General features: G+C 43.5%; 1 protein-coding gene across 1 annotated transcript in view; it reads left to right on the forward strand.

The window, feature by feature from the left end:
- Positions 1 to 26,572, forward strand: part of TAF2 (TATA-box binding protein associated factor 2) — a 64,725-nt gene that overhangs the window by 19,618 nt on the left and 18,535 nt on the right. The window contains exons 8-22 of the mRNA XM_081874006.1: positions 8 to 121; positions 558 to 657; positions 2,981 to 3,066; positions 4,768 to 4,903; positions 6,846 to 7,000; positions 8,718 to 8,832; positions 11,686 to 11,795; positions 13,131 to 13,196; positions 13,768 to 14,020; positions 17,122 to 17,262; positions 17,963 to 18,073; positions 18,328 to 18,521; positions 20,930 to 21,069; positions 21,835 to 21,904; positions 23,244 to 23,353. Coding sequence (XP_081730132.1) covers positions 8 to 121; positions 558 to 657; positions 2,981 to 3,066; positions 4,768 to 4,903; positions 6,846 to 7,000; positions 8,718 to 8,832; positions 11,686 to 11,795; positions 13,131 to 13,196; positions 13,768 to 14,020; positions 17,122 to 17,262; positions 17,963 to 18,073; positions 18,328 to 18,521; positions 20,930 to 21,069; positions 21,835 to 21,904; positions 23,244 to 23,353 — 1,901 coding nt within the window. The remainder of the gene's footprint in view (positions 1 to 7; positions 122 to 557; positions 658 to 2,980; positions 3,067 to 4,767; positions 4,904 to 6,845; positions 7,001 to 8,717; positions 8,833 to 11,685; positions 11,796 to 13,130; positions 13,197 to 13,767; positions 14,021 to 17,121; positions 17,263 to 17,962; positions 18,074 to 18,327; positions 18,522 to 20,929; positions 21,070 to 21,834; positions 21,905 to 23,243; positions 23,354 to 26,572) is intronic.

Here is a 26,572-nt window from a genome sequence, read left to right on the forward strand (position 1 = left end):
CCTTTAGCACAAACCTTTTGCACAGTGCAATGATAATAGATGAGACCCCGCTGACCAGGAGATGTTTGGCTCAGGCTCTGGCCCAGCAGTTTTTTGGCTGTTTCATATCTAGAATGTCTTGGTGAGTACATCTTAAAATAGATAACTCCCACGTCGAATTTTGGCTATGGGTATGTTAATCATTATAAGGCATAAATGCAGATAAATTCTATAGCTATCACAGCAATCATAGCACATTTGGGGTTTCTTAAATTTGCAAGATAACCTACAAGCTCTTAATGTCTATTTACTTACATAGATTGTTAAGTTTCTGTATGCTAGAGAATATTTTAAATAAAAATACCAAAAGATGTAGTTGCCTAGATTTTAATTACACTTAAGGCTTTCTTGAGTCACTTACTGCCAGGATATATACATCTGTTCTTGGTTCATTAGTCCTTCATTTATTTAGATGGTTAGAGTTGTTAGCTTTTAAAGTATTTTCACTAAGAGTGCATTCAGCATGGAGATTCTGTAAATCAAGAGGGGTTTTTCTTGCGTTGCTTCTTCACTTACAGGTCAGATGAGTGGGTGTTGAAAGGAATCTCTGGCTATATTTATGGCCTCTGGATGAAGAAAACCTTTGGTGTAAATGAGTATCGGCACTGGATCAAGGAGGTAATGAACCCCGATGGATTTTGAAAGCATCTTTATCCTTTTACACAGATACACAAGGGGATGCACGAATGGAGCTATCCTTTCCATTGACGCATTTTAAGGTGAAGCTGTCACAATTAAGTGGGAGATTACACAATACCTATGTGTGCAGTTCTAGAAATATTTGGCAAAACAGTGTTCCCTGGGTAACTGACCAGTGAAGCTGCTTTGGGTGACATCATCATAATTATTAATAATAATTTAGTATTTATACCCCGCCCATCTGGCTGGGTTTCCCCGGCCATTCTGGGCGGCTTCGAACAAAAGATTAGAAATACATTAAAACATCAGTTAAAAAACATTAATCATTAAAACATCATTAAAAATCATTAAAACATCATTAAAAACTTCCCTAAACAGGGCTGCCTTCAGATATCTTCCAAACGTCAGATAGTTGTTTATTTCTTTGACATCTGATGGGGGGGGGGGTGTCCACAGGGTGGGCGCCACTACTGAGAAGGCCCTCTGCCTGGTTCCCTGTAACTTCACTTCTCTCAGTAAGGGAACCGCCAGAAAGCCCTCAGTGCTGGACCTCAATGTCCGGGCAGAATGATGGGAGTGGAGATACTCCTTCAGGTAGACTGGACCGAGGCCATTTAGGGCTTTAAAGGTCAGCACCAACACTTTGAATTGTGCTCGGAAACGTACTGGGAGCCAAGGTAGGTCTTTCAAGACCGGTGTTACGTGGTCTCGGCAGCCGTTCCCAGTCACCAGTCTAGCTGCCACATTCTGGATTAGTTGTCATTTCTGGGTCACCTTCGAAGGTAGCCCCACATAGAGCGCATTGCAGTAGTTTAAGCAGATAACTAGAGCATGCACCACTCTGGCGAGACAGTCTGTGGGCAGATAGGGTCTCAGCCTGCGTACCAGATGGAGCTAGTAGACAGCTGCCCTGGACACAGAATTGACCTGCGCCTCCATTGACTGCTGTGAGTCCAAAATGACTCTCAGGCTGTGCACCTGGTCCTTCAGGGGCACAGTTACCCCATTCAGGACCAGGGAGTCCTCCACACCTGCCCACCTCGTGTCCCCCAAAAACAGTACTTCTTGTTGGGTGTAGTGAAGGGTTAACCTTCTGTGTCTTGTGCCTGAGGGGACAGGCAAGGGCCGAGAATAAGACTTTTGCCTGCACTTCTGTCTTGTCAAAATTCAACCTCAGTCTGTTCCTCTGTTTGAGGAAGCATTATGTTATATTGGGTTGGCTACATAAGCATTAACAGAACAGGTTTTTCTCTCTATGGAAGTGTGTTAGCAACCCACCATGCCACCCTTGGGTCAAAGGTAATTACCCACCCTTGCAAGCCGCAGGGTGGTACTAAACCCCCTCAGTGATGCCCTGCTGTAGCGACACAGAACAGCCATTCAGGTAGGACCCAGCAGTTCTTTCCCCACCCCTGCAGATGAGCATCCAATCATGTGAGCCCTGACTTGCTGTCTGAGGAAAGAACAGCCCAGATACTGGCTTTCTACCTTAGTGAGAATTAGGCCTCTGTTTTGGGGGGTCCTACACCCTTCTGCCAAGTGCATGGTTTATGAATTAGTCCAGACCATCTGCCTCTTTTCCTTGCGTGTCTTTATTATATCTGTCAACAAGTGTGATGGGTTTTGCCATAAAAAGCTTTCAAGTGATCTTGATTTAATTTTCTAACCCTGCACCCTGTCTTCATTTCCCCTTTTAAACAGCCTCATATGTTGTCGTCGGAATATTGCACTGGGTTTTTTTACAGATCTGCCCTGCCCCAAAAAAACCACCCAATTTTTCAGTAACAGTTCACCCTGTTCACTGAGAGTAAGGTACCAAGCAGCAGATGGAAAGGAAGGCAAAATGCCTCTCTTTTCAAGGGTTGTGTAGAAAAGTGTGTGTGTGTGTGTGTGTGTGTGTGTATGTGTGTGTGTGTGTTATATAATTCATTCAGTGCTCTCTGGCAATCACACATTGCAGGGGCAACTAATAGTGGTGCCCAAGCTGTCTCTTGGGCACCCCAGGATTATCTGAAATGCACTTGAAAAACCACAGTGGTGTGCAGTTCTGCTCTTTGCAGATAATGTTTGTGCCTGCTTATCTTTGATAGGAAGTAGTGGAAGTTGAGTTAAAAGGGGAAGGGTTTGTGATCTGAATGCACAGTATTCCCCTGATGGGTACATTTGTAAGGAGGGGAAATGATGGAAACCAAATTGAATATGCTCATAATTTTAATATGCTTCAACAAGACCATGTGCAGCTTGTCTTCTCTTTGTAGCCAAATACACCTTTGCAATATTGTTATTATTATTTGCATTTCAGGAACTGGACAAAATAGTTGTGTATGAACTGAAGACCGGTGGAGTCTTACTTCATCCAATCTTTGGTGGAGGAAAAGAAAAGGACAAGTATGTTTAGGAGATTTATGGGGCCAATAATACACACACAAACACACACACACACACACACACACACACACTCTTCAGGTGAGTAATGAGACATTTGGCCAAAGGCTTCATTACCTCAGCTACCTAATGGCCCCATAAAGGACATCCTTGGTAAACATTTGCCTTGTTTGAATTACAGAATGGAAGTATATTAACAAAATATATGCTAAGTAGAGTAAAAACCTTTCCAAGGAAAGGGAAACTATTTTGCTACAGGTGTGAAAATCTCTTTAAAACACACATTCTGCTATTTTTACAAGCACTAGAGTCCTTCTAATGACTGATGCACATCAGCTTTGAGCATACTGCAGGTTTTTTTTTTTTAAAAAAAGAGCATATGGATGACGAACCTCATTCTATGTAGCCATATGGAGGGAGGTGACTTTATTGCTCATTAAATGGTGCTGAAATACTACATCCAAAGTCTTAAACTGGTTATATTGGGATGGCAACATGGATTTATAAGCAATATGAGATGAAAGGGAACAGTTGTTCAACTTGAGTTGCCTAATTCAAATGTCCGAGAATAGTTTTATTAAAGAGGCTTTAATTGAAAGCAAAAGGCCGCTTAAATACATCTTCTCCAATATGTTATAGATCCTTTTCACTGGCTCCTTACCACTGGTTTGCTGCTTGAAGCACTGCTGGCTAGGCAGTTTGGAGATGCCTAGTGATAGCTAAGGATGGCTAAGGTCCAGCAGCGAGATGACTGCTTTTGGTGGCTCAAAGGAGAGGTTCAGGAGTAACACGTGCTATTCAGAGTAGACCCATTGATATTAATGAATGTATCTAAGATAGGTCCGTTAATTTAATTGTGTCTACTCTGAGTAAGGAGGGACACGGGTGGTGCTGTGGGTTAAATCACAGAGCCTAGGACTTGCTGATCAGAAGGTTGGCGGTTCGAATCCCTGCGACGGGGTGAGCTCCCGTTGCTCGGTCCCTGCTCTTGCCAACCTAGCAGTTCGAAAGCATGTCAAAGTGCAAGTAGATAAATAGGTACCACTCCGACGGGAAGGTAAATGGCGTTTCCGTGCGCTGCTCTGGTTCGCCAGAAGCGGCTTAGTCGTGCTGGCCACATGACCCGGAAGCTGTACGCCAGCACCCTCAGCCAATAAAGCCAGATGAGCGCCGCAACCCCAGAGTCGGCCACGACTAGACCTAATGGTCAGGGGTCCATTTACCTTTACTCTGAGTAAACTTAATTGAATACCACCCCATTGTAATTACTGCTGACTTACTTAGCGGAAAGGGTCTGCTCATATCTTTTTTAAAGTACTCAATGAAAGAGAATATAGGATAGTCATTATTTCTCCTCTTTCCTCCCTTCTGTGCTCCTGTCTGAACTGTTCATAGATAGTTACAAGCAGAAGTAAACTGCTGATGTTGAATGTTTAATATTTTGCAATTTACCCATATAGTTTTAGTTTTACCCAAAGTTTACCTGAGAATATTTTTTTAAAAACACTGAGTAAAATTTGTGAGCGTACTTCTTGAGCCCCTGTTCTTAATATAATCAGAGTTTTAATTAATACTTTTCAATTGTTAGGAGAATCCTGTCTGACTCTTTGAATTTTTACTTTTGAACTTTCTGCTGTATGTGGGACTTACCCTTAAAATGCAAAATTAAATATTCCTGAAATGATACTGATTTTCATTTTCCAGCCCTGCATCACACCTGCATTTTTCTATAAAGCATCCTCACACATTATCATGGGAATACTACACTATGTTCCAGTGCAAAGCCCACCTAGTCATGAGACTCATAGAAAACAGAATAAGCATGGAGTTCATGTTACAAGTAAGTGTTTGGACATTTTAAAAATTTCCTATTTATAATTACCTTTTTAAAAAAATAAAAAATACTTGAATTTCAGTGCCTTCCATAAAAAATGTGACCCTAAAAGCAGACTATGAAGCTTATTACCGTTATACACAACTGGGTGGTGCCCTCAGACCATGAACTTCCTCTTGGCCACATAAGTTTTATGCCAACCATAATTGTGGGCTCTCTTTCTAGAGCAGACTCCCTCCCTTCCCCCCGCCTAATTAATGTCTGTACTGACATCAGCACCATCTTCAATTAATGGCTTTCAACAGGGGTGACTAAGATTTGGCACTCCAGGTTTTTGGACTACGGTTCCCATCAGCCCTAGCCAGTATGACCAAAAGTCAGGGATTGTGGGAGGAGTCCTGCAACATCTAGAGAATCATGGGTTAGCAACCTCTTCCCCCTCTCTCCTTTTTTAAAAACAAACTCTATTGATTTTTTTTAATGACCAAAGTGTTGTCATCCAAGATAAATACATCTACAGGTGTTAAATCTTGTATACTGTCACCTACATGGCATCAAAACAAACTTGGAATATCTTTTATGTTACAGCTACCTCTGACTTGCTTAACCAGGGTTTGTAAACAAGAACATGGTTAACAAAACCTAGTTAAGAGATTTAGCCTTTAACCAAAGCTGACATTGGTCATGAGCTATCCATTAAGCTTCAATCCCATGCATGCTTAAACTTGAGAGTAAGCCACAATGGACTCACTGAGACTTACTTCTGTATAGGCATGTGTAGGAATGCATTGTTTTTCATGTCACTGCAGGAAGGTGGAAATTTTCTCCACAGAGAGTGTGATCCCACTGACTGCCCTTGATTATTTACCTAACCATGATTAAGGGAGAGCCAGCATTCTGTTTTTGGTGCCCTAAACAATTTGTATTTATTTGTTATATTTGAACCCTATGTCAGAGCATCACATATGAAGTTGTCAGATAGTGTTAAGAGGCCTGCATCTGCTCCACTTCAGCATTATAGCTACATCATATTGCCTTAACCTCACTTTCTCTGCAGCCCAGACTGCACGGGCACCTCTCAGCGTGGTTAGCTGTTTGTATAATTGATTGGTGTGGTTTGGGCCGATTTATAACCACACCCGGGAAGCGAGGTTTCCTCTTTGTGTCATGGATCACATGTCATGGAAATCAGGCCACGGCTGACAAAAACTAGGGTACTCACCATTTACTTAAATGATTCAATCTGTTTCCTGCAGAGAACTGTTTTGTTCAATGGAAACATTTTAGGTAAACATTTTCAGCAGCTTAATTTCTGCATATGGTAAAGGAAACCACTTACAGACAGTGACTATATCCAAAGTTCCGATTTCCAGTATAGAGACAGTGCTAGTAAATGCAATAAGACCATGCAAGCAATAAGACAGAGCTGAGGATCCTGTCACCCTTTGGATGCTGCAGGACTGCATCTCTCATAATCCCTGACAATTGGCCATATTGGCTGAGGCTTGAGAGATTTGAACTTACAACATCTGGAGGGCCACAGGTCCCATCAGAAGAGGCCACCAACTTACGGTCTTCTTTCCAACTTCCAGAGACATTGGTTGGCTGCTGTGGAAAGTAGGGTGCTGTATAACACGGGACAGGGGTTTATCCAACAAGGCACCACATCTGCTTGCAAAAAAAAAAAAAACCCCTCATCTTTTCTGTCGCATCTTCATTTCAAAATAGTTGCAGGAAATGCGACCATCCCCTTTGGTAGAGATGTGGTTTGAAATCCTCTGCCCATCTAGCAGTGCACAGTTTGAATGTAATGTCTGAATCACCTTGGGTCCTATCTGATTTTGTTTCCAATGAACTGTACCTATGATGTTACCGTCACTAATATTTCTTAAAAGTTTAAGATCCCTGGGCCTGTTTTGATTACTAACCGAGGCTAATTTCACCATAGGTTTTCAACAAGCTCTTGAGCCTGGCCAGCACTGCCTCATCTCAGAAGTTCCAGTCTCATATGTGGAGTCAGATGCTGGTTTCCACATCTGGATTTTTGAAATCCATCTCCAATGTCTCTGGCAAAGACATTCAACCATTAATAAAGCAATGGGTGTATCCTTTTTCGTTCTAGCTCCGGGCTAGTAACAAAGGAGATGAAAAATAGCTGTTCTTTGGCCCGTTAAATGAATACACCGGGACATAAGAAGCAGCCCTAAATTTGTCTAGAGAGTTTCAAATAGTGAAGTTTAAGATTTAGCTCAAATTGCTGTTGTTCCTTTTGAATTGCATCTTGTTGTGGCTGATTGTTTAGTTTTCAAGATGCTACTGTCGGAGGAGAAATGCAGCATTTCGTACCAGTGTGCGCTGTTCTGAAAGACAAACCACAGAGCCAAGCTACACAGCAAGGATCCAGAGGATTTTCAAAAACATTCTTAAGGCAGATATGGAAAATGCCACAGTCTGGTGCATTCTTAGAAGTGAATTCCAAAAATTTCACCCTGGCACCAAAACACTTGGGTCTATGTACAAGTAGTTTAAATCACCCAAATGAATAGCAGAGAGATTGGCTGGTGCAGAACTCAGTTGGCAGTTGCAAAGCTGCCTGGCAATACTGATCTGGTGCGTTCAGTAATATTTCAGTCCACCTTGATAAAGGCAAAATAGAGTTATATGGAGTAGTAGATTTTTTTCACAAGTAGAATTGTGCATCCTGAAGTCAGTTTCCAAGTTTCCACAAAGTGCTGTATGGTGGACAGAGGCACCCTGGAAAAGGGAGTCTTTTGTAGTAAATACACAGACACAAATAAGTTCAGTAGTATGGATTCATGATTCCCTTTTAGGAGCTAGGATACATTGAAGGCTTTGACTTTCACAAAATCACTCTTTTGCTACTACAATGCACTCTTCTTTTTGTATTAGACCAAATGCTTTAAATAAAAGTCCTGGTGAGATACATAAAACCCTAATTAATGGAAACGTCAAAATGGAATTTCTTCAAAATACAAGAATGTGTCAGGGCTTCAGGTGGGGAAGGGAGAGCAGACAATCTTTCCATGCTCAGCAAGCAGGTTTGAAAGGGGCTTGTAAGCATTTTTTGTGTGTAGATGGTGCTACAAGCCTTTACTCTGATAATACAGGGTACCTGGTTGCAGGGAACCTTGTGTGTTCAGCCAAATGTGCTTAACCAGTCAAGCGATTCATACATTATATGAAATGAGTCCCTTTCACAACTTTCTGCTCAGTGTGGGAAAGTTGGAGTGGAGCAGGCAAGCATACGTCCAGTTCCTTTCCCTGGCTTCTACGTGTTATTTTGAACACACGGATTAGGGCTGTAGTGAAAGTCTGGAGGAGATAGTAAGGACCATTTCCACACATGCTTTCCCATCCCTAGTTTGTGGTGACTCACCTGACTCTGAATGGATCCAGCTGTGTATCGTATGTGACACAGGGTATAAGTTCAGCATTCCCCAATGCGCACCTCCCAATAATGAACAAGTCTTGAGACTTACAAATCAGAGCTTTCACACAAGAGCAGCAAGCTATGAGCTTTGAAATGCATAAAGGGAGGGAAAGCTCAGAAGTTGAATGATCTCCTTTTAGCCATTAGGGTGGAATTGAAGGAATTGTGCAGTATTTTCAAAATCTGCATTTATGTTATACATCAAATTGCAAATTATGGACACAGTCCATCAGAATTTCCGTCACAAGCCTGATCGAAGCAAGACCGTCGTGCTTGTTTTGGATGTACTGTTGCAATTTTGTAAACTTTAGGAATTTAGTTTTTGCATATTTGTAAACCTATCTGTTATTATCCTATTCAGTCTCACAGAGATCAGAGTGGTGTGGTAAAGTTTTATGGCAGCTTTGCATTTAATAGAAAACGAAATGTGCTAGAGTTAGAAATAAAGCAAGACTATACATCTCCTGGGACACAGAAATATGTGGTGAGTTTGTTTTTCTCTTTTTCCTGAAAATTGTCAAAATTGCTACATATTTTCTGTGACTTTTACTTTTTACTGTACATATTTGTACCGTCAACCTTTGGTGGGCAACTTGCTTCGAGCTCTGAACCATATCTGGTAGAAAGATAGTTGCCTATGGCAAATACTGAAATTTGCATGTAATTTCTGTAGCTGGGCATCATGTTTATTATTAGATTATTGTGAATCAATATAAATTATAGTGAGGCTTTTAACTTACTCATCTGCAGTGTTCATCTAAAGTAAACTTTGAATCAACTGGCATTTAGACACAATATTCAGTGAACTCCTGACTTTGTTGTTTCCTATTGTTCACTACAGAAATACATTTTAAAATGAGATGGCAAACATACTCTTTGAGATCTAGAAACCTACTTTCATAGAATCATAGAATAGTAGAGGCTGGACCACAGTGTCTGGGCTGAACGATGGGAGTGGAGATGCTCCTTCAGGTTAAATCATTGCTACTGTCAGCCATGGACTTCTCCGCGACCCTTCCCCTCTGCAGGGAGGTGGGACCGATTCGGATGGTCCGCCCCCGCCACTTAATGGATCCAAATGGTTTCCAGAGAGTGGTAGGGGATGCTTTATCCCATGTTGATGGCCTTTCAGTTGATTCCCTGGTGGCCCGCTGGAATGTGGAGTTAACCAGGGCTATTGACTGTTTGGCTCCGAAGCGCCCTCTCCGATTGCATGGAGCCCGGAGAGCCCCGTGGTTTTCCACGGATCTGAGGGCAATGAAACAATCGTTGAGACGGCTAGAGCGCCGGTGGCGGATAACTCATTCTGAAGCTGACCGGACACAGGTTAGAGCTCAATGTCGAGCCTACCAAGTGGCGGTAGCGACGGCGAAGAAAACTTTCTTCGCCGCCTCTATTGCATCTGCAGAAAACAGCAGCAGGAGACTTTTTCAGGTGGTCCGCAATTTAGCGGAACCACCTGCTACATCGGGGCCCAGTACGGGCCACATGATCTCCTGCAATGATTTTGCAAAGTTTTTTGCAGATAAAGTCGCTCAGATTCGGGAAGAGGTAGACGCCACCGTGGGAGCAGGGCCGGGGCGGGAGAGTGCTAGAGTCCTGTCTAGTCAAATTGCATGGGATCAATTCCAATCTGTTACCACCGAGGATGTGGACAGGCTGCTTGGACGAGTGAAACCAACCACCTGTCTCCTTGATCCTTGCCCATCCTGGCTTATAAAAGCTAGCCGGGAAGGACTGGGTGATGGGCTTCGTGAGGTGGTGAATGCTTCCCTCCGTGAGGGAGCCTTCCCAGACCCACTGAAAGAGGCGGTTATCAAACCACTTCTTAAAAAACCATCTTTAGATGCGGCCACGATGGCCAACTATCGCCCAGTCTCAAATCTTCCATTCTTGGGCAAGGTGATTGAGCGAGTGGTTGCTGAACAACTCCAGGCACGCCTGGAAGAAGCGGACCATTTGGATCCCTTCCAGTCGGGATTCAGGCCTCATCATGGGACTGAAACTGCCTTGGTCGCACTGGTTGATGATCTCCGGCGGGCCAGGGACAAAGGTGAGAGCTGTTTCCTGGTTCTGCTGGATCTCTCAGCGGCGTTTGATACCATCGACCATAACATCCTCCTGGACCGTCTTGAGGGGCTGGGAGCTGGGGGCACTGTCATACAGTGGTTCCGCTCCTTCCTCCTGGGCCGTGTTCAGAAAGTGGTGGTGGGGGATGAGTGTTCAGACCCCTGGGCTCTCACTTGTGGGGTGCCTCAGGGTTCTGTCCTCTCCCCCATGCTTTTCAACATCTACATGCAGCCGCTGGGAGAGATCATCAGGGGGTTTGGGCTGGGTGTTCATCAGTATGCGGATGATACCCAGCTCTACCTCTCTTTCAAATCAGAACCAGTGAAGGCGGTGACAGTCCTGTGTGAGTGTCTGGAGGCGGTTGGAGGATGGATGGCGGCTAACAGATTGAGATTGAATCCTGACAAGACAGAAGTACTGTTTCTGGGGGACAGGAGGCGGGCAGGTGTGGAGGACTCCCTGGTCCTGAATGGGGTACCTGTGCCCCTGAAGGACCAGGTGTGCAGCCTGGGAGTCATTTTGGACTCACAGCTGTCCATGGAGGCACAAGTTAAATCCGTGTCCAGGGCAGCTGTGTACCAGCTCCATCTGGTACGCAGGCTGAGACCCTATCTGCCTGTGGACTGCCTCGCCAGAGTGGTGCATGCTCTGGTTATCTCCCGCTTGGACTACTGCAATGCACTCTACGTGGGGCTACCTTTGAAGGTGACCCGGAAACTACAACTAATCCAGAACGCAGCAGCCAGACTGGTGACAGGGAGCGGCCGCCGAGACCATATAACACCGGTCTTGAAAGACCTACATTGGCTCCCAGTACGTTTCCGAGCACAATTCAAAGTGTTGGTGCTGACCTTTAAAGCCCTAAACGGCCTCGGTCCAGTATACCTGAAGGAGCGTCTCCACCCCCATCATTCTACCCGGACACTGAGGTCCAGCACCGAGGGCCTTCTGGCGGTTCCCTCACTGCGAGAAGTCAAGTTACAGGGAACCAGGCAGAGGGCCTTCTCGGTAGTGGCGCCCTCCCTGTGGAATGCCCTCCCACCAGATGTCAAAGAGAACAACAACTACCAGACTTTTAGAAGACATCTGAAGGCAGCCCTGTTTAGGGATGCTTTTAATGTTTGATGTATCATAGTATTTTAATATTCTTTTGGAAGCCGCCCAGAGTGGCTGGGGAGGCCCAGCCAGATGGGCGGGGTATAAATAATAAATTATTATTATTATTATTATTATTTGTTCTGGTAATACAATACATTTTCCCTCTAAGGGCCCTTTGAAAGTGACGGTGCAAGAGCTGGATGGATCTTTCAACCACACGCTTCAGATAGAAGAAAACAGCCTTAAACATGACATACCCTGCCACTCGAAAAGCAGACGGTAGGGTTTAGACTATTTGTAGACTTCCCCTGTGAAACATGTACCTGAAATAACTACTGCTTTCTTGTTTTTCGTATTCTCTGGCTTACTCCTTTTGTTAACGTAGGCAGTATGGTAGCTGCTACTGTGCTAGGTAAAGGTAATGAACCCCTGACCATTAGGTCCAGTTGTGGCCGACTCTGGCGTTGCGGCGCTCATCTCGCTTTATTGGCCAACGGAGCCGATGTACAGCTTCTGGGTCATGTGGCCAGCATGACTAAGCCACTTCTGGCAAACCAGAGCAGCGCACGGAAATGCCGTTTACCTTCCCGCCGGAGCAGTATCTATTTATCTACTTGCACTTTGACGCCTTTCGAACTGCAAGGTTGGCAGGAGCAAGGAATGAGCAACAGGAGCTCACCCCATCACAGGGATTCGAACCGCCGACCTTCTGATCAGCAAGTCCTAGGCTCTGTGGTTTAATTCACAGCGCCACCCTGTCCCGCTGCTGTGCTACACCTGCCCAAATTGAATTGAAATACTTTATTGTCAGTTGTACAACTTACAAGCCACCAGGGGGGTCCTTAGGTCCTATGGAAAGAACCCACCCTCTGGCTTCTCCCAGTGCCAGTTTCATTCTCCAGAAATAGGTAATGCTGTGTGGGTTCCTTCCCAAGTGGATCGTGGCTTCTAAAATAACGCCGACAGGTTGGGGGTGATTAGTGTTGTTGTGGCCACTGTTTTAATGCAAAAATCATATTTGTAAGAAGATCTGACAGTTGTATCCAGTCCAGCATGGGACTTCCTTCCTTTGCCTGTGTATCCCCAAAGGCTGCTCCAGAGTAACTCCCCCAACTCTCCGGAGCAGATTTGCAGGATATGCAGGGGTCTGTGGAGGAGAGGAGGGGAAGCTTTAGTGTGTGAGTGGAAAGCTGCTTTGTGATCCAAGCAACAGAGTTGGATCAGGGATAAAGGTGTGTTGTAATAATCCACCATTCTGCTACTGTTCAGCCACTCTAGTGATAGATTTCACTTGGTGATTGAAAAATATGAACAGGTAAGCATAATTTCCCCTCCCCCCCAAAAAGAGGTATTCAGGATGCATTATTATGACTTCTGTCTCCAGGGCGTAGAAAGTATGAAGCTTAGGATAAGGATAAACCTCAGAAATGGGGATGGGCAAAATATTTGGGGACAGTTCATATGATTAAATGAAGACATTCATAATATCATCATCGAGGATTTACTTTGTGGCCTTGTTAACGTGCTTGTATTTAAACATCATTTAATACATTTTTGAGGAATAAGAAAAAGAGAAAATTATTTTAATAGACATCTTCTTTTTTTGAAATGCAGAAATAAGAAGAAAAAGATTCCTCTGATGAATGGGGAGGAAGTTGACATGGATCTTTCTGCCATGGAGTAAGTTAATTTAGAAAAGTAAAGTGTGGCTGTTGCTTTCCCTGAAGCTCTTATATAGTATTGTTCCAGACACACAGAAACATACTGGCCCCAGTCCCAATAGCAGCACTATGAATGCAGAAGCTTAGTTTCACATATCTGCCCTTTTAGGAGATGCCGCCTTTCTTCCTACACTGTCCATATGAGCCACAGTCTCTTTATGAACATGCAGGGGAATGTAGGGCAAGTTCTTGAAGTGCAGCAATTGGAAGTGGAGGCAAGGAAACCAGGGAAAGACTTAATTTCAGAGATGCCCGTTGTTCATTGTTTCTACACTGAAGCCCCTTCCACTGGGAAATTTATGAAGTGCAAAGCTGTCATCAAGCTTGTTCAGATTGATATTATCAGTTTGTAAGCAGCTGCATGATTGTTCAGACAGTATTAACCCAGAACTGTTAGTTTTGTGCAAAAAGAAGTAAACAAGAGTCCGGTTTCTTTTTAAGGTGCCATATTTTAGCAGTCCCATGTTAAAATGTCTGCACACATTTGCTGTATTTTAAGTGCTGGTACAAAATCTGGTCCTCTCTTTCAGTGCTGATTCTCCCTTACTCTGGATCAGAATAGACCCAGATATGTCTGTACTGAGGAAGGTAGAATTCGAACAGGCTGACTTCATGTGGCAGTACCAGCTCCGATACGAGAGAGATGTGGTTGCACAGGAAGAATCCATTTTGGCCCTCCAGAAGTTCCCTACTCCAGCTTCACGACTGGCACTGACTGATATACTTGAACAAGAGCAGTGCTTCTACCGAGTGAGGATAATGGCATGCTTCTGCCTTGCAAAGGTAGGAATGGGCCATGCCAGACAAACTTCATGAGATAATTTGGACAGATGCAATCAAAGGTTCTGGAAATTTGTTGTTGTTGTTGTTTAGTCATGTCCGACTCTTCGTGACCCCATGGACCAGAGCACGCCAGGCACTCCTGTCTTCCACTGCCTCCCGCTGTTTGGTCAAACTCATGCTGGTAGCTTCGAGAACACTATCCAACCATCTCGTCCTCTGTCGTCCCCTTCTCCTTGTGCCCTTAGTCTTTCCCAACATCAGGGTCTTTTCTAGGGAGTCTTCTCTTCTCATGAGGTGGCCAAAGTCTTGGAGCCTCAGCTTCAGGATCTGTCCTTCCAGTGAGCACTCAGGGCTGATTTCCTTCAGAATGGATAGGTTTGATCTTCTTGCAGTCCATGGGACTCTCAAGAGTCTCCTCCAGCACCATAATTCAAAAGCATCAATTCTTCGGCGATCAGCCTTCTTTATGGTCCAGCACTCTCTTCCATACATCACTACTGGGAAAACCATAGCTTTAGCTATACGGACCTTTGTCGGCAAGGTGATGTCTCTGCTTTTTAAGATGCTGTCTGGGTTTGTCATTGCTGGAAATCTGCACAGTAGCATTTGCGACATCTAAATTGGGCAGCTCGCAGAGAATCTAAACTTGAACAATAGGAGAAAATGCATGTAGTTTTTCCGCCCCTGGCTACTTGAAAACTCTATAGCAAAGAGGACTTAACTTATCCAAAAAAGCTCTATCTCCTCCCATGGGCTCGAGTTCCTATACTTATTTACCTGTGTAGCAATTCCTCCCCTGTGTTTGTGAAACTGTGTGACCCCACAGTGGTCCCCCCCCCTCCTTGATCTGACCAGGTGTTGAATTGTCATATTGAATAGAGTGGCAGATGTTTCAGGCTTAAGCCCTGTATAGCTTGATGTTCACTGTTGGGGGGGGGGCAGGCTAAATGGGTGCAATTTCTATGAAGTTTGGTGAATGTGTCTTTTCTAGTTTTAAGTGGTTTTGCCAAATATCAGTCTCTTTTACATATTTTCACACAGTTGAGTAAGAGTTAAAACTTCACCACGTCTCCTAAACTGGTCTGGCGTCCAGCCTTATGGAAATATTTATCAAGTGTTTTTAAGTGACTGATGTCAAAACAAAGTAACTTAAGTTTTTGTCTGTAAAAGGAAACTAGAAAAACGTTTCATAACAATTGTTGAAGAAGAGACGAGACATTTGAACCAACAGTTTTATTTTTCATTAATCCTCAGGCCTAAAGGAAGTTTGCTGTTCTAACATATTTAAAGACTGCCAAAGTGTATGTTAGGTTTTTCTTTGAAGCTCTTTTGGCGCCTTAGAAATCTAGGGGAGTGGTGACATTTTCACTTCAAACTTAACAATCTTCTGGCCTCCTTAGTTGTCGGATCCACTTGCCCACAGAGCCTCCATCTTTCCAGGATTCATACTCAATTCATTAGTCCTCATCCAGCTCGCTACTGCACCCAGGGTCTTCTCAGCCATTCCCAATTCAGGTCTTGTAGAGAAATAGAACTGGGTATCATTAGCATGCTGATGAAACCTTGCCCAATATCCCCGAATGACCACTCCTAATGGTTTTGTGTAGATGTTAAATGCATTGGAGACAGTATAGTGCTCTGGCATTTTGTAGCTCAAAGGGGGCTGAGAAGCAGTGCTCCAACTCTACTTTCTGGAACCATCCCTAGAGATTAGACGTAACCCCTATAGAACCTTTGAAACCCATCTCCTATAGACGGTCCAGGAGGATACCATGGTTCATTGTATCAGAAACTGATGAGAAAGCTAGCTAGAGCAAAATAGGCTTGTGCATTGGGGGAGCTGGGCAAACTTTCCCTCGTTATACTGATTGTTAACTTGATTTCAGCTGTCCAACCGTATCTTAAAAGCTAGACAGGGTTCAGAATTGTCTGTTTCTCTTCGGGTGGTCTTGTACTCCCAGGGCGGCTAAGGCATGTTTGAAATCTGCATTGAGGTTATTGGCATGGTAAATTGAGAAAACTGGTAGTGCTCAGGCCACTTCCATGACTGTCTTCTGCAGAGACTGAATGAATATGTGGCTTTAGTAACTGGGGTGGGGGAGACTGTCTGAAATGTAAATGGGAGGAAAACAATTAAAACCAGATCGCGATTGTGGGAAGATAATTAGTTGCAGATGACCTGTAAAAACCATTTCCATATACTATACTTCCAATTTATAGAAGCGATGGTGGTGAGAGACTGTCTGGTTTTAGGTAGTATATTTTGGTTTTCAAACTGTGTTCGAACCACGGGATTCCTTGCAAGCTCATCAGCATTCCTGAATTAACCAGATTGATAATGGCAAAGAAGCCGCCTGACAGCTGTTAGTCACTGCTGGGAACCTTTCCTTGCTCTCCCCAGCTGTATAATGCTTTCCTTGCTCTCCCCAGCTGTATAATGGTTGTATTCTAGGGTACAGAAACATGGCTTTTACCCTACACACCATTGATTGCATGTCCTGGGACAGGGATTCCCAACCCTTTTGGGCCTAAGAGTCCATTGAGAAATCTAAGAAAGTCTCATGAATAAGAATAAAAGTCTTGCTCAAAACCATTCCCCCCACCCCAAACACAAAAACAGGCAAAATACCTGCATATGTCCCAAAACATCGGAGAAAAAGCAGCCCCCCCGAACCCTAGATAACTCCCCCACCTACCCAATCGCCCTTTCATTTTTTTTAAAAAAAAGACAAGGGGCAGGGGAGCTAGGTAGGTATTGTGGGGTTGTCTGAGGGCATCGTGGTGCCCATGGGCACCACATTGGGGATCCAGGTCCTAAGATAGGTTTCAGTATCTTCTGCAATGCAGTGATTCCACAAAAGCACCTTAAGAGGCAACTCAGGGATAGGAATGTTTTTTTTTTTGGGGGGGGAATGCTAATTTAAAGTTTCTGTCTGTTAAACAGTTACGGATCTTGTTCACTTACTACAGCTTTCTCTTCCCCTCAGTCCTTTGGAAATGATAGTAAGAAAGAGAGGAGTCGGGGTTTGGGAGAGGGCAACAGATCAAACCTCGCAGTCTTGCTAATAATGTAGCTTCTCTCTTGCTCCCTAATTATGTAGATTGCAAATTTCATGGTGAGCACGTGGACAGGACCACCAGCCATGAAGTCGCTCTTCACCCGGATGTTCTGTTGCAAAAGTTGCCCAAACATTGTGAAAACCAATAACTTCATGAACTACCAGAGCTACTTTCTGCAGAAGGTAAAAGACCAGTTGCTGTCTAATTTAGCTTTTTCTAAACGTAGCAGCTTCTCTTACAGCTTGCTCAAGGCTGGTCTACAGTGGTGGATGCAAAAGAGAAATGGTTGTAGGTTTTGGATGTATTCGCCTGAAGAGTGGCAGCACTCTTTTGGAGATAGATGTCCTAAGTCCCATCCACCTCAAATGAAAGGGAAAAAAGTACAGAAGTATTTTCCCTACGAAGAGAAGCTAAAGAAATCAGGGTTTTTAAGGGTTTTTTTTGGGGGGGGGAGGGTGGACTTATAAAATTATGCGTGCAGAGTATTGAATAAAAGGCAGTATCCTTTCTATTTGTGAAATTATTGGAGCTGAAGGCCATTTAATGAAATGAGGCAGAGAGAGGTTCACGACTGACAAAAGGAATCCCACCTTTACAATAACACACAAGTTAAGGGAGTTCATTGCTGTGACCGATAGTGATGACCACCTGCTCAAATGACTTTAAAGAGCACCTGATAACTTCACAAACTGGGTTTTATTAACAGCTAGCTAGCATGTTCTTATGTTGATTTTCATGCTTCTACCTCCTGAATTATGGGGTGGAGGAAATACGGACTGGTAGACTGCAGAATCTCATATGGCAAAGCAAAAGCTGTCGATTCTGATTTAATATTTAAACGAAAGCAGTTGCTCGTTTAATCTTGGTCCTTTTTTTTTGCAGACGATGCCTGTCGCAATGGCCTTGCTGAGAGATGTCCATAATCTATGTCCTAAAGAGGTTTTGACGTTCATTTTAGATCTGATCAAGTACAACGACAATAGAAAAAACAAGGTAAAAAAAGGTGTCTCAAAACATTGAGTTTTCTATCCATGATCCTGCTCTTTTGATGTGCAGAGAACTACTTTAAGGCAAAATGGCTTGTAATAGGAACAGGACCTGCAGCTAAATGTTGTGATGTGGAATACTTTTACCCTCTTCCATTCATTTTTAGACTTGAGTTTGTCTAAAAGAGCAGTGCTCTTCTTCTCAATTTTATTTATTTTTTGGTAATGCTTGTTATCTCCTATTTTGGTCTTTGACTTTAGTTTTCAGACAACTATTACCGTGCAGAGCTGATAGATGCGCTAGCAAACTCTGTAACTCCTGCTGTCAGTGTGAACAATGAAGCCCGGACGCTTGATAACTTAAATCCTGATGTTCGCCTCATTCTTGAGGAAATTACCAGGTTCTTAAACATGGAAAAGCTACTGCCCAGCTATAGGCACACCATTACGGTCAGGTATGGTTTTTTTTTTTTTTAATGTATTTAATTCCTGCAAATACAAATCTAAAAGCACAGTACACTCCCATATTTTTCACTTCTTCCTACTTTGCTGTTGATCCTGATGCATTCGTTCTGTTCTTGCACAATATAGCTGTTCATAATATTCTCACTACGTTCAATAAACACACGAGAGAGACAGTGGGGAGATTTAACGGGTGCCGAGAAAGTCCTTTTGTAAATTGTGCAAAGGCTTTAAGAGAAAATACTCTTCTAAAAACAGAATGTTTGTAGGACTTGAAACCACAGCTTTCTCCTTTTCTTTTGATCTTATGCAACAAAGGGAAGATAAAATCTACTGTTTATGGTGGCGTAACACTGAGTTAAGTGTGTTTTGCATATCACATGTCTATGTTCAAGGCAATGCACATGTTCAGCCTCTTCATGAGCACAGATCTCCAGAGCGGGTTGATGCTGGTCAGCAGTAGGGGAATCCTAAACAAGGAGCCATGCACTTGGGAAGGATGCTGCAAGGAGCTAGATTTTTCTGATAACGTATCTGGACTGTCCTCTTAAAAGGTAAAGGTAAAAGGACCCCTGACCATTAGGTCCAGCCATGGCCATCTCTGGGGTTGCGGCACTCATCTCGCTTTATTGGCCGAGGAAGCCGATGTACAGCTTCCGGGTCATGTGGCCAGCATGACTAAGCCACTTCTGGCGAACCAGAGCAGCGCACAGAAATGCTGTTTACCATCCCTCCGGAGCCGTTCCTATTTATCTACGTGCTTTCAAACTGCTAGGTTGGCTGGAGCAGGGACCGAGCAACGGGAGCTCACCCCGTGGCAGGGATTCGAAGCGCCGACTTTCTGATCAGCAAGTCCTAGGCTCTGTGGTTTAACCCACAGCACCTCCCGCGTCCTCTTACTTACCTGCTAATCTTGGGGCCTGGAGACAAAATATGTCCCTCTGGGCCTCTCTACTTGGCCCTTGGGATTCTCACCCAATTCATGCCACTCACCAGCCTTGCTTTGTACCCTCCTTTCTTGTATAACTTCTTATTGGGCTTTTATAAAGAAAATGCAGATAATAGGAACAGATGGGGCTCATCAACCTAGGAAGGTAGCCCAGCTAGGAGAAGTATCAGCAAGGCCGAGAGGGAGGTCCTGTCGTCTGGGCAGCCCAGGACTTCCATACATACTGCCCAGGCTTGCTCCTCAGGGACGCCACTTCGGTGCTGCTAACACAGTGGTTTGACTTCAGCCCCGATGGCACACTCTATTGTCTCTCGTTACAGAAGGATGCCAGCAACAAAAATTAAGCAAGCCGAGACAGTTTTGTGTCATTCAGACATGATAAAGTGAGGCATGTTAGGTTGACTGTAACATCATAGACGTATGATACGTTACCTGTAGCCAGTGTATGCGTCTTAGTTTACAAACAGCTCCTTCAACGTTTTTGTCTGTCTGAAGTGTGCCCTTTGGGCCAGATTCACTTGTGAACCCATTGCATTTGCAGAAGCCAGTGCAAGGGCTCCAGCTAGCGCAACAGAGCTCCCCCTACTATGCCTCCCCAAATCCCCTCTGAATCCTCAGGGGTGTGTGCAGAAACAAATCAATTGTGCAAAGGTAACATTTACATTAGGGGACACGGGTGGCACTGTGGGTTAAACCACAGAGCCTAGGACTTGCTGATCAGAAGGTCAGTGGTTCAAATCCCCATGACGGGGTGAGCTCCTGTTGCTTGGTCCCTGCTCCTGCCAACTTAGCAGTTTGAAAGCACATCAAAGTGCAAGTAGATAAATAGGTACCGCTCCGGCGGGAAGGTAAATGGTGTTTCCATGCGCTCCTCTGGTTTGCCAGAAGTGGCTTAGTCATGCTGGCCACATGACCCGGAAGCTGTATGCCGGCTCCCTCAGCCAATAAAGCGAGATGAGCGCCGCAACCCCAGAGTCAGCCACAACTGGACCTAATGGTCAAGGGTCCCTTTACCTTTACTTTTACCTTTAACATTTACGTTTTGTACTCCGCTCTCTTTTGCTTCTGCCCCCACCCATCACTGGCACACGTGGCCCCTAGAACATTGCCAAGAAGGGAATGTGGCCCTTGTGCTGGAAAAGGTTCCTTCTTACGGGTTTGAAATTCTCTACTAGTGTATGTTGTGTTGGGTGAAATATCCAACAGAAGAAAGAAAATAGCTTCTTTAGAACTCTTCGGAAGTCAAGAATGATATTTTATTGGTGTTGCTGTTTTGTAAAAAATTTAACAGGCACTTAAAAAAAAAAGAATTCACATTAATTTGGCATAATTCAGTTTGTGAAATTCATCAACAACTTGCTGTGATAATGCTAAAGTAAGTTTTTATTCCAGTGACTGGAATGCAGGTTTTATAACAGATTTTTCTTCCTTCCCCCTTCTCTATGTGCCTAGTTGCTTGAATGCCATTCGCATACTACAGAAGAACGGGCACGTCCCAAGTGATCCTGCTGTCTTTAAGTCCTATGCGGAATACGGGCACTTTGTGGATATCCGAATAGCAGCTCTGGAGGCAGTGGTTGATTACACAAAAGGTAAAGAAAAGTTGTTGCGCTGAACAGTTATTTTGCCTTTAATATCTAGACCTGTGCACCCTAGACCACGGCCACTTCGCTAAGCTCCGAATCTTTGGGCAGACAAGTAGTGTTTTGTGAGCTCTCTCTCAAGGAAACTTGTTTGCCATTACTGATCTTCTCATTGAGGAATCTGATGAGCTTCCATGGAAGACAATTTGCCATGAAATTTAGTTTGAAAACAAAGCTAGGAAATGAGGCAACCTCATCACTGTCTGGATTGGGCAAAATTTGTTTGATTGCTCAGGTTCTTGAGTATGATGCTGTCTTGTAGCAGGAGGGTTTTGTGTGTAGGCATTCGATTTGCAATGAGAAATGTTTTGTGCTCAGCTGTATGGGCAAAGTGTTGGGAGTATATATAGAATATATGCACTTTGCTAGGAGGGAATAGTCAGCATCCCAAATGAGCTGTTATGCACAGGGTGGACTCCTATAGTGTGGAGGGGAAAAAACAGGTTTCACAGTTAAATTCCAGAAGTTTAAGCAACTGCATCCAAATACAAGAGAGAAGAATTGAGGGAAAGTGGGAATTCGTGTGTCACAAAGAGCAAGATTTGTAGAGTCCATTCATCCTGCCTAATAGTGACACATTATAATGCATCAGCTCCATTCTATTTCTGAAAGGCTATATGTATTTTTGACGATATTTTTTTCTAATAACTTCTGACTTCTAGTTGGTGCAGTTCCAACATCTTACTTAAAAAGAGATTCCTTTTGTCTTCATAGTTGACAGAAGTTATGAGGAACTACAGTGGCTGCTCAATATGGTCCAGAATGACCCTGTGCCTTATGTCAGGTTAGTCTTCCTTGCTGGCGACTTGAAAGGTGTTTCATTTAGGTTATAGATTTCAAACCATCTTGTGCTGTATATTCCGGTGGGAAGGATTTAAAATCACCTATTGCTGTGTTGCTTTTCTTCTGAGAAGCATGCATGGGGTTTTCAGGTAACAGTTGACCCTCAGCTTCAGATGATGGAAATATACGAGGCGCTTGTGACACTTCAGTTGAGTTGCATCATCTCTGAGCATTGGCTGTGCTGGCTTTCACTGATGAGAGTTGTGGTGGAACAACATCTCAGTGGCTACAGGTTAGCATGGCGATCCTTCTCACCAGAACTTTGTTTCTGCCTGAATCAAGAGACTGGTTGCATTCTGGAGCAGAGGGTAATCTGTGGCTATTAAGCAAGAGGGCAGCACTCTCCCACTTCCTTAAGAGATGAGAATTATTCATGGCAAAGCCCTTCGAGGTCAAGGGGAAGGTCTTGTGCTTTTCCTTGCACTCGTTCATACTTCTTTATGAAGGCCTTGCATCTACAGTGGTACCTCGGGTTAAGTACTTAATTCGTTCCGGAGGTCCGTTCTTAACCTGAAACTGTTCTTAACCTGAAGCACCACTTTAGCTAATAGGGCCTCCTGCTGCTGCCGTGCTGCAATTTCTATTCTCATCCTGAAGCAAAGTTCTTAACCCGAGATACTATTTCTGGGTTTGTGGAGTCTGTAACCTGAAGCATCTTTAACCTGAAGTGTATGTTACCTGAGGTACCACTGTACTTTTCAATTCTTGGCCATAGATGCAGGATCTTTCTTTACATCTTTCTTTAAAAATAAAATAAAATCCACACTGGGGCTCAGTGTATCTAGAGTAGAGCCGGGCTTTGTTATGTTTAGATACCAAAGAAAATATAAATTGGTTTCTTGTTTGTAGCTGAGGGACAAAGATTATAAATGATACATTTGTCGTTGAACTTTTTGCCTGTTTGCTTTAAGTTAGACTTTGCCAGTACAAGTCAGTACCCCTGGTGACCTAAATAGTGACAACTTTGAACACTGCAGCCTCTTTTCAGGTTTCCCCCTCTCAGTTTCTTTTCCTGCTATTTCCTCTGACTGTTACTGCCCCCAGGCCTTTTCACAAAAATGGCTGTTTGATACATTTTTAGAATCCTGTGTAAGGTCATTGATCTTGATTTCCTGCAATGAGGCGAGCACCAGGGGACATGTTTTGAGTTTATGTTCAGCCCTTGTAATCCTGATGTAAAACTATGGAGCCAAAAAAAGATTGGCGAAGATGCAAAGCCTAATAACTGGGAGGCCAGATTGTATATGGGTTAGGAGCTGACTGTTGTCCTTTTTTTTTAGACATAAAATATTGAACATGTTGACAAAGAACCCTCCATTTACCAAGAACATGGAATCTCCTTTGTGCAATGAAGCGCTGGTGGATCAGCTCTGGAAACTTATGAATTCAGGTTAAATATTATTATTACTATTATTATAATTTACTTATTATTAGTCTTGCTACTTATTTTTTTAAAAAAATGCTAATAACACAAATCAGCCTGGCTGTATGCATGTTTGCTTGAAAATAAGTCACCCTGATTAGAGACGGGGTTATTTGATTTATTCTTCATTTATATCCTGCCTTTCTTACATGGTCCTCAAGGCAGCATACATGATTCCCAAGCAGTTTTCCATCCAGGCACTCCCCAAAGCCAAACCTATGCAGTTTCGATCATGGTTGCTAAATCCTGCATGCCTTCAAGACATATTGCACTGGATTGCAGATGAATGCATGCAACTTGAAATTCTTTGTATTTTGCATTTTATTGGGAGCATTTCCCTCACGTCCAGGCTTTCGTTTTGGTCAGGACTAGATCAACCCAAATGCTGTATACATTAACAGGAGCCCCCCCCCAACCCACCTGCCCTAGTAAGGTAAAGGGACCCCTGACCATTAGGTCCAGTCGTGACCGACTCTGGGGTTGTGGCGCTCATCTCGCTTTATTGGCCGGCGTACAGCTTTCGGGTCATGTGGCCAGCATGACTAAGCTGCTTCTGGCGAACCAGAGCAGCACATGGAAACGCTGTTTACCTTCCCGCCAAAGCAGTACCTATTTATCTACTTGCACTTTGACGTGCTTTCGAACTTCTAGGTTGGCAGGAGCAGGGACCGGGCAACGGGAGCTCACCCCGTTGTGACCCCGTTGTGGGGATTCGAACTGCCGACCTTCTGATTGGCAAGTCCAAGGCTCTGTGGTTTAACCCACAGCGCCACCCGCATCCCACCTGCCCTAGTACCTGCTTGCTAGTTTGTCTTGTGTAGCTGATGTTCGGTACCAATGCTCCTGCTTATAACAAACTGTGACTCATTGTTATATCTGAATTGGGCCATACAGAAAAACCTTACGTTTGTTAGTTCTTTAAATCTGTGTGAATTTTGCAGGGGAAAGTCATTGAGCAGAATATTCACGTGCCTTTTCCAAAGGTTCTACACGTTCCCAACCCAATGCTTATTCCTTCATGGGGGGCAGGGGAAGATACCCAAGAATCAACATCCAATTGCTATTAATCTGTTTTCATTTAGCAGATCAGCCTTATCCAGCACTGTCTTCAAAATCTGGCATGTTGCTTACAGTGCTTACATACAAACTTTTATTTGTATTCTTCTAGGGGACATTAATGGCTGTGTGCTCTCTATGCATCATTATTTTTAGAGCCTGGAAGCTTTCAGCTCCACTAGGGGCTGAAGCAACCTGGGGGGAATGGGATCCGCCTTACTTAATTTTTTGGAAAGATTTAACCAGATGTCATACTCAGGAAGTAAACAGTTTACATCTACCCACCAGGGAGTTCATGTTCCCTTTTCTTTTCCTCGAGAGAATTGAGTGTACAAAGCTAGTCTTTAACTCATTGACCTTGTTGTAACAAAAGGAGTCATAATAGGAGATATGTTCCCTTCTCTATTTATTTATTTTTTGGGGCGGGAGGAGTGTTAACGGCATAAATCTCTGTGCAAATCATGTGAATGCTCTACTCAAAATGTACTTTCTGTAAAGAGCAATTACAAAATCCAGTAAGTGCCAGTAAGAATATTTCTTAGGGTAAACTACCCATTCAGGTTTAATGATTTGAAACTTGCTGATGCCTATAAGCCCATAAAGGAGAACAAATGTTTTTGTTGCTTTTTGGAGAGAAAGAGTGAAATGCCAGACTCTAGAAAGCTAAAGATAGAGAATTCCAAACCTTTTTAAAATGAGAGATGATATTCAACTATACTTAAGTTTGAATTTTTAAAAATAATTAATATTTGTTTCAGTAACAGTTCAGATCTTCACTGATCAGTCTTTAAGTTAAGATAACAGTGCTAGTTTCTAGATTCAGGTAGGTAGCTGTGTTGGTCTGACGCAGTCAAGTAAAAAAACTGTCCAGTAACACCTTAGAGATCAACTAAGTTTGTTCTGGGTGTAAGCTTTCGTGTGCATGCACACTTCTTCAGATAGAAAACTGCCTTTGCAAATGAACAACTTAATCTGTTAGTAAAATTTTGTTATTTTCCAGGTGCTGTAGAAACCAATGTATATTTAGTGATGACATAATTTGTGAAATAAAATGGGGGTGGGGGTGGGGGGTGGGGAAATCCCTAGTTTCTTATCTCCTGTAAGACTTGTTCAAGTTTGGATGACATGAACAGCTGGGCTTTTGTTTCATTGTGTTTTCCCAGCTATTCCGAAAAGTCTTATCAGGGCAAAGGGGTCTGCATCTCTGTAGGCAACCCTGAATATCATATGCTGTGGGCCCTCGTGACAGTTGTATCCATGGGAATCTTGTCTTGTAATTTTCCTATTTGGTCAGTTTTTTTTGAGACATGTGCCTTTTGCTTTGTTTGCTACTTAACATCTTTTTCCTTTCTGGAAATCGCCTACTCTGTAAACTTACTGGAGTCACGTGCTTTCAGATGACCAAAATCTGTCCCATTTTAGCTCCTTATGCAGTAAACAGATCAGCTTGTGGGGTGCAGCTGCTGTTCACTGGCAAATTGTGCGACCTTCCTTTTATCTGTGACTTAAGACTCAGCACTATTGTTTGTGGTTTTCATTGAAGCTTGCAAACTGATTAGGCATCCATTACCAACTGGAGATTTTATTTTGTTTATTTCATTTAGGAAATTATTTGTAGGCTGTTTGGGGGTTATAGTCCTTCTGTGTTAACTATTATTTAAAAACACAAGCCAATAATAATAATAATAATAATAATAATAATAATAATAATAATAAATTTTATTTATACCCCGCCCTCCCCAGCCGAAGCTGGGCTCAGGGCGGCTAACAACAATCAAAATAATCCAACATTCTAAAAACCTTTCATTATAAAAATTAATTAAAATCAAATTAATGGCAACCATTAAGCAAAATTCTGTGCAGATTGCCAGAGGAGGGGGTCAGGCTGCGCCCTGACCACAGGCCTGGTGGAACAGCTCTGTCTTACAGGCCCTGCAGAAAGATGTCAGGTCCCGCAGGGCCCTGTCTCTTGTGACAGAGCATTCCAGATTGGCGCCGTGGCCGAGAAAGCCCTGGCTCTAGTTGAGGCCAGCCTAACCTCTCTGTGGCCTGGGATCTTCAGGATGTTTTTATTTGCAGACTGTAAGTTCTTCTGTGGGACATACCAGGAGAGGCGGTCCCATAGGTACG

The sequence above is a fragment of the Podarcis erhardii genome (genome assembly GCF_964252035.2).
Source record: "Podarcis erhardii genome assembly, chromosome: 8".
In the NCBI taxonomy this organism is placed as follows: Eukaryota; Metazoa; Chordata; class Lepidosauria; order Squamata; family Lacertidae; genus Podarcis; species Podarcis erhardii.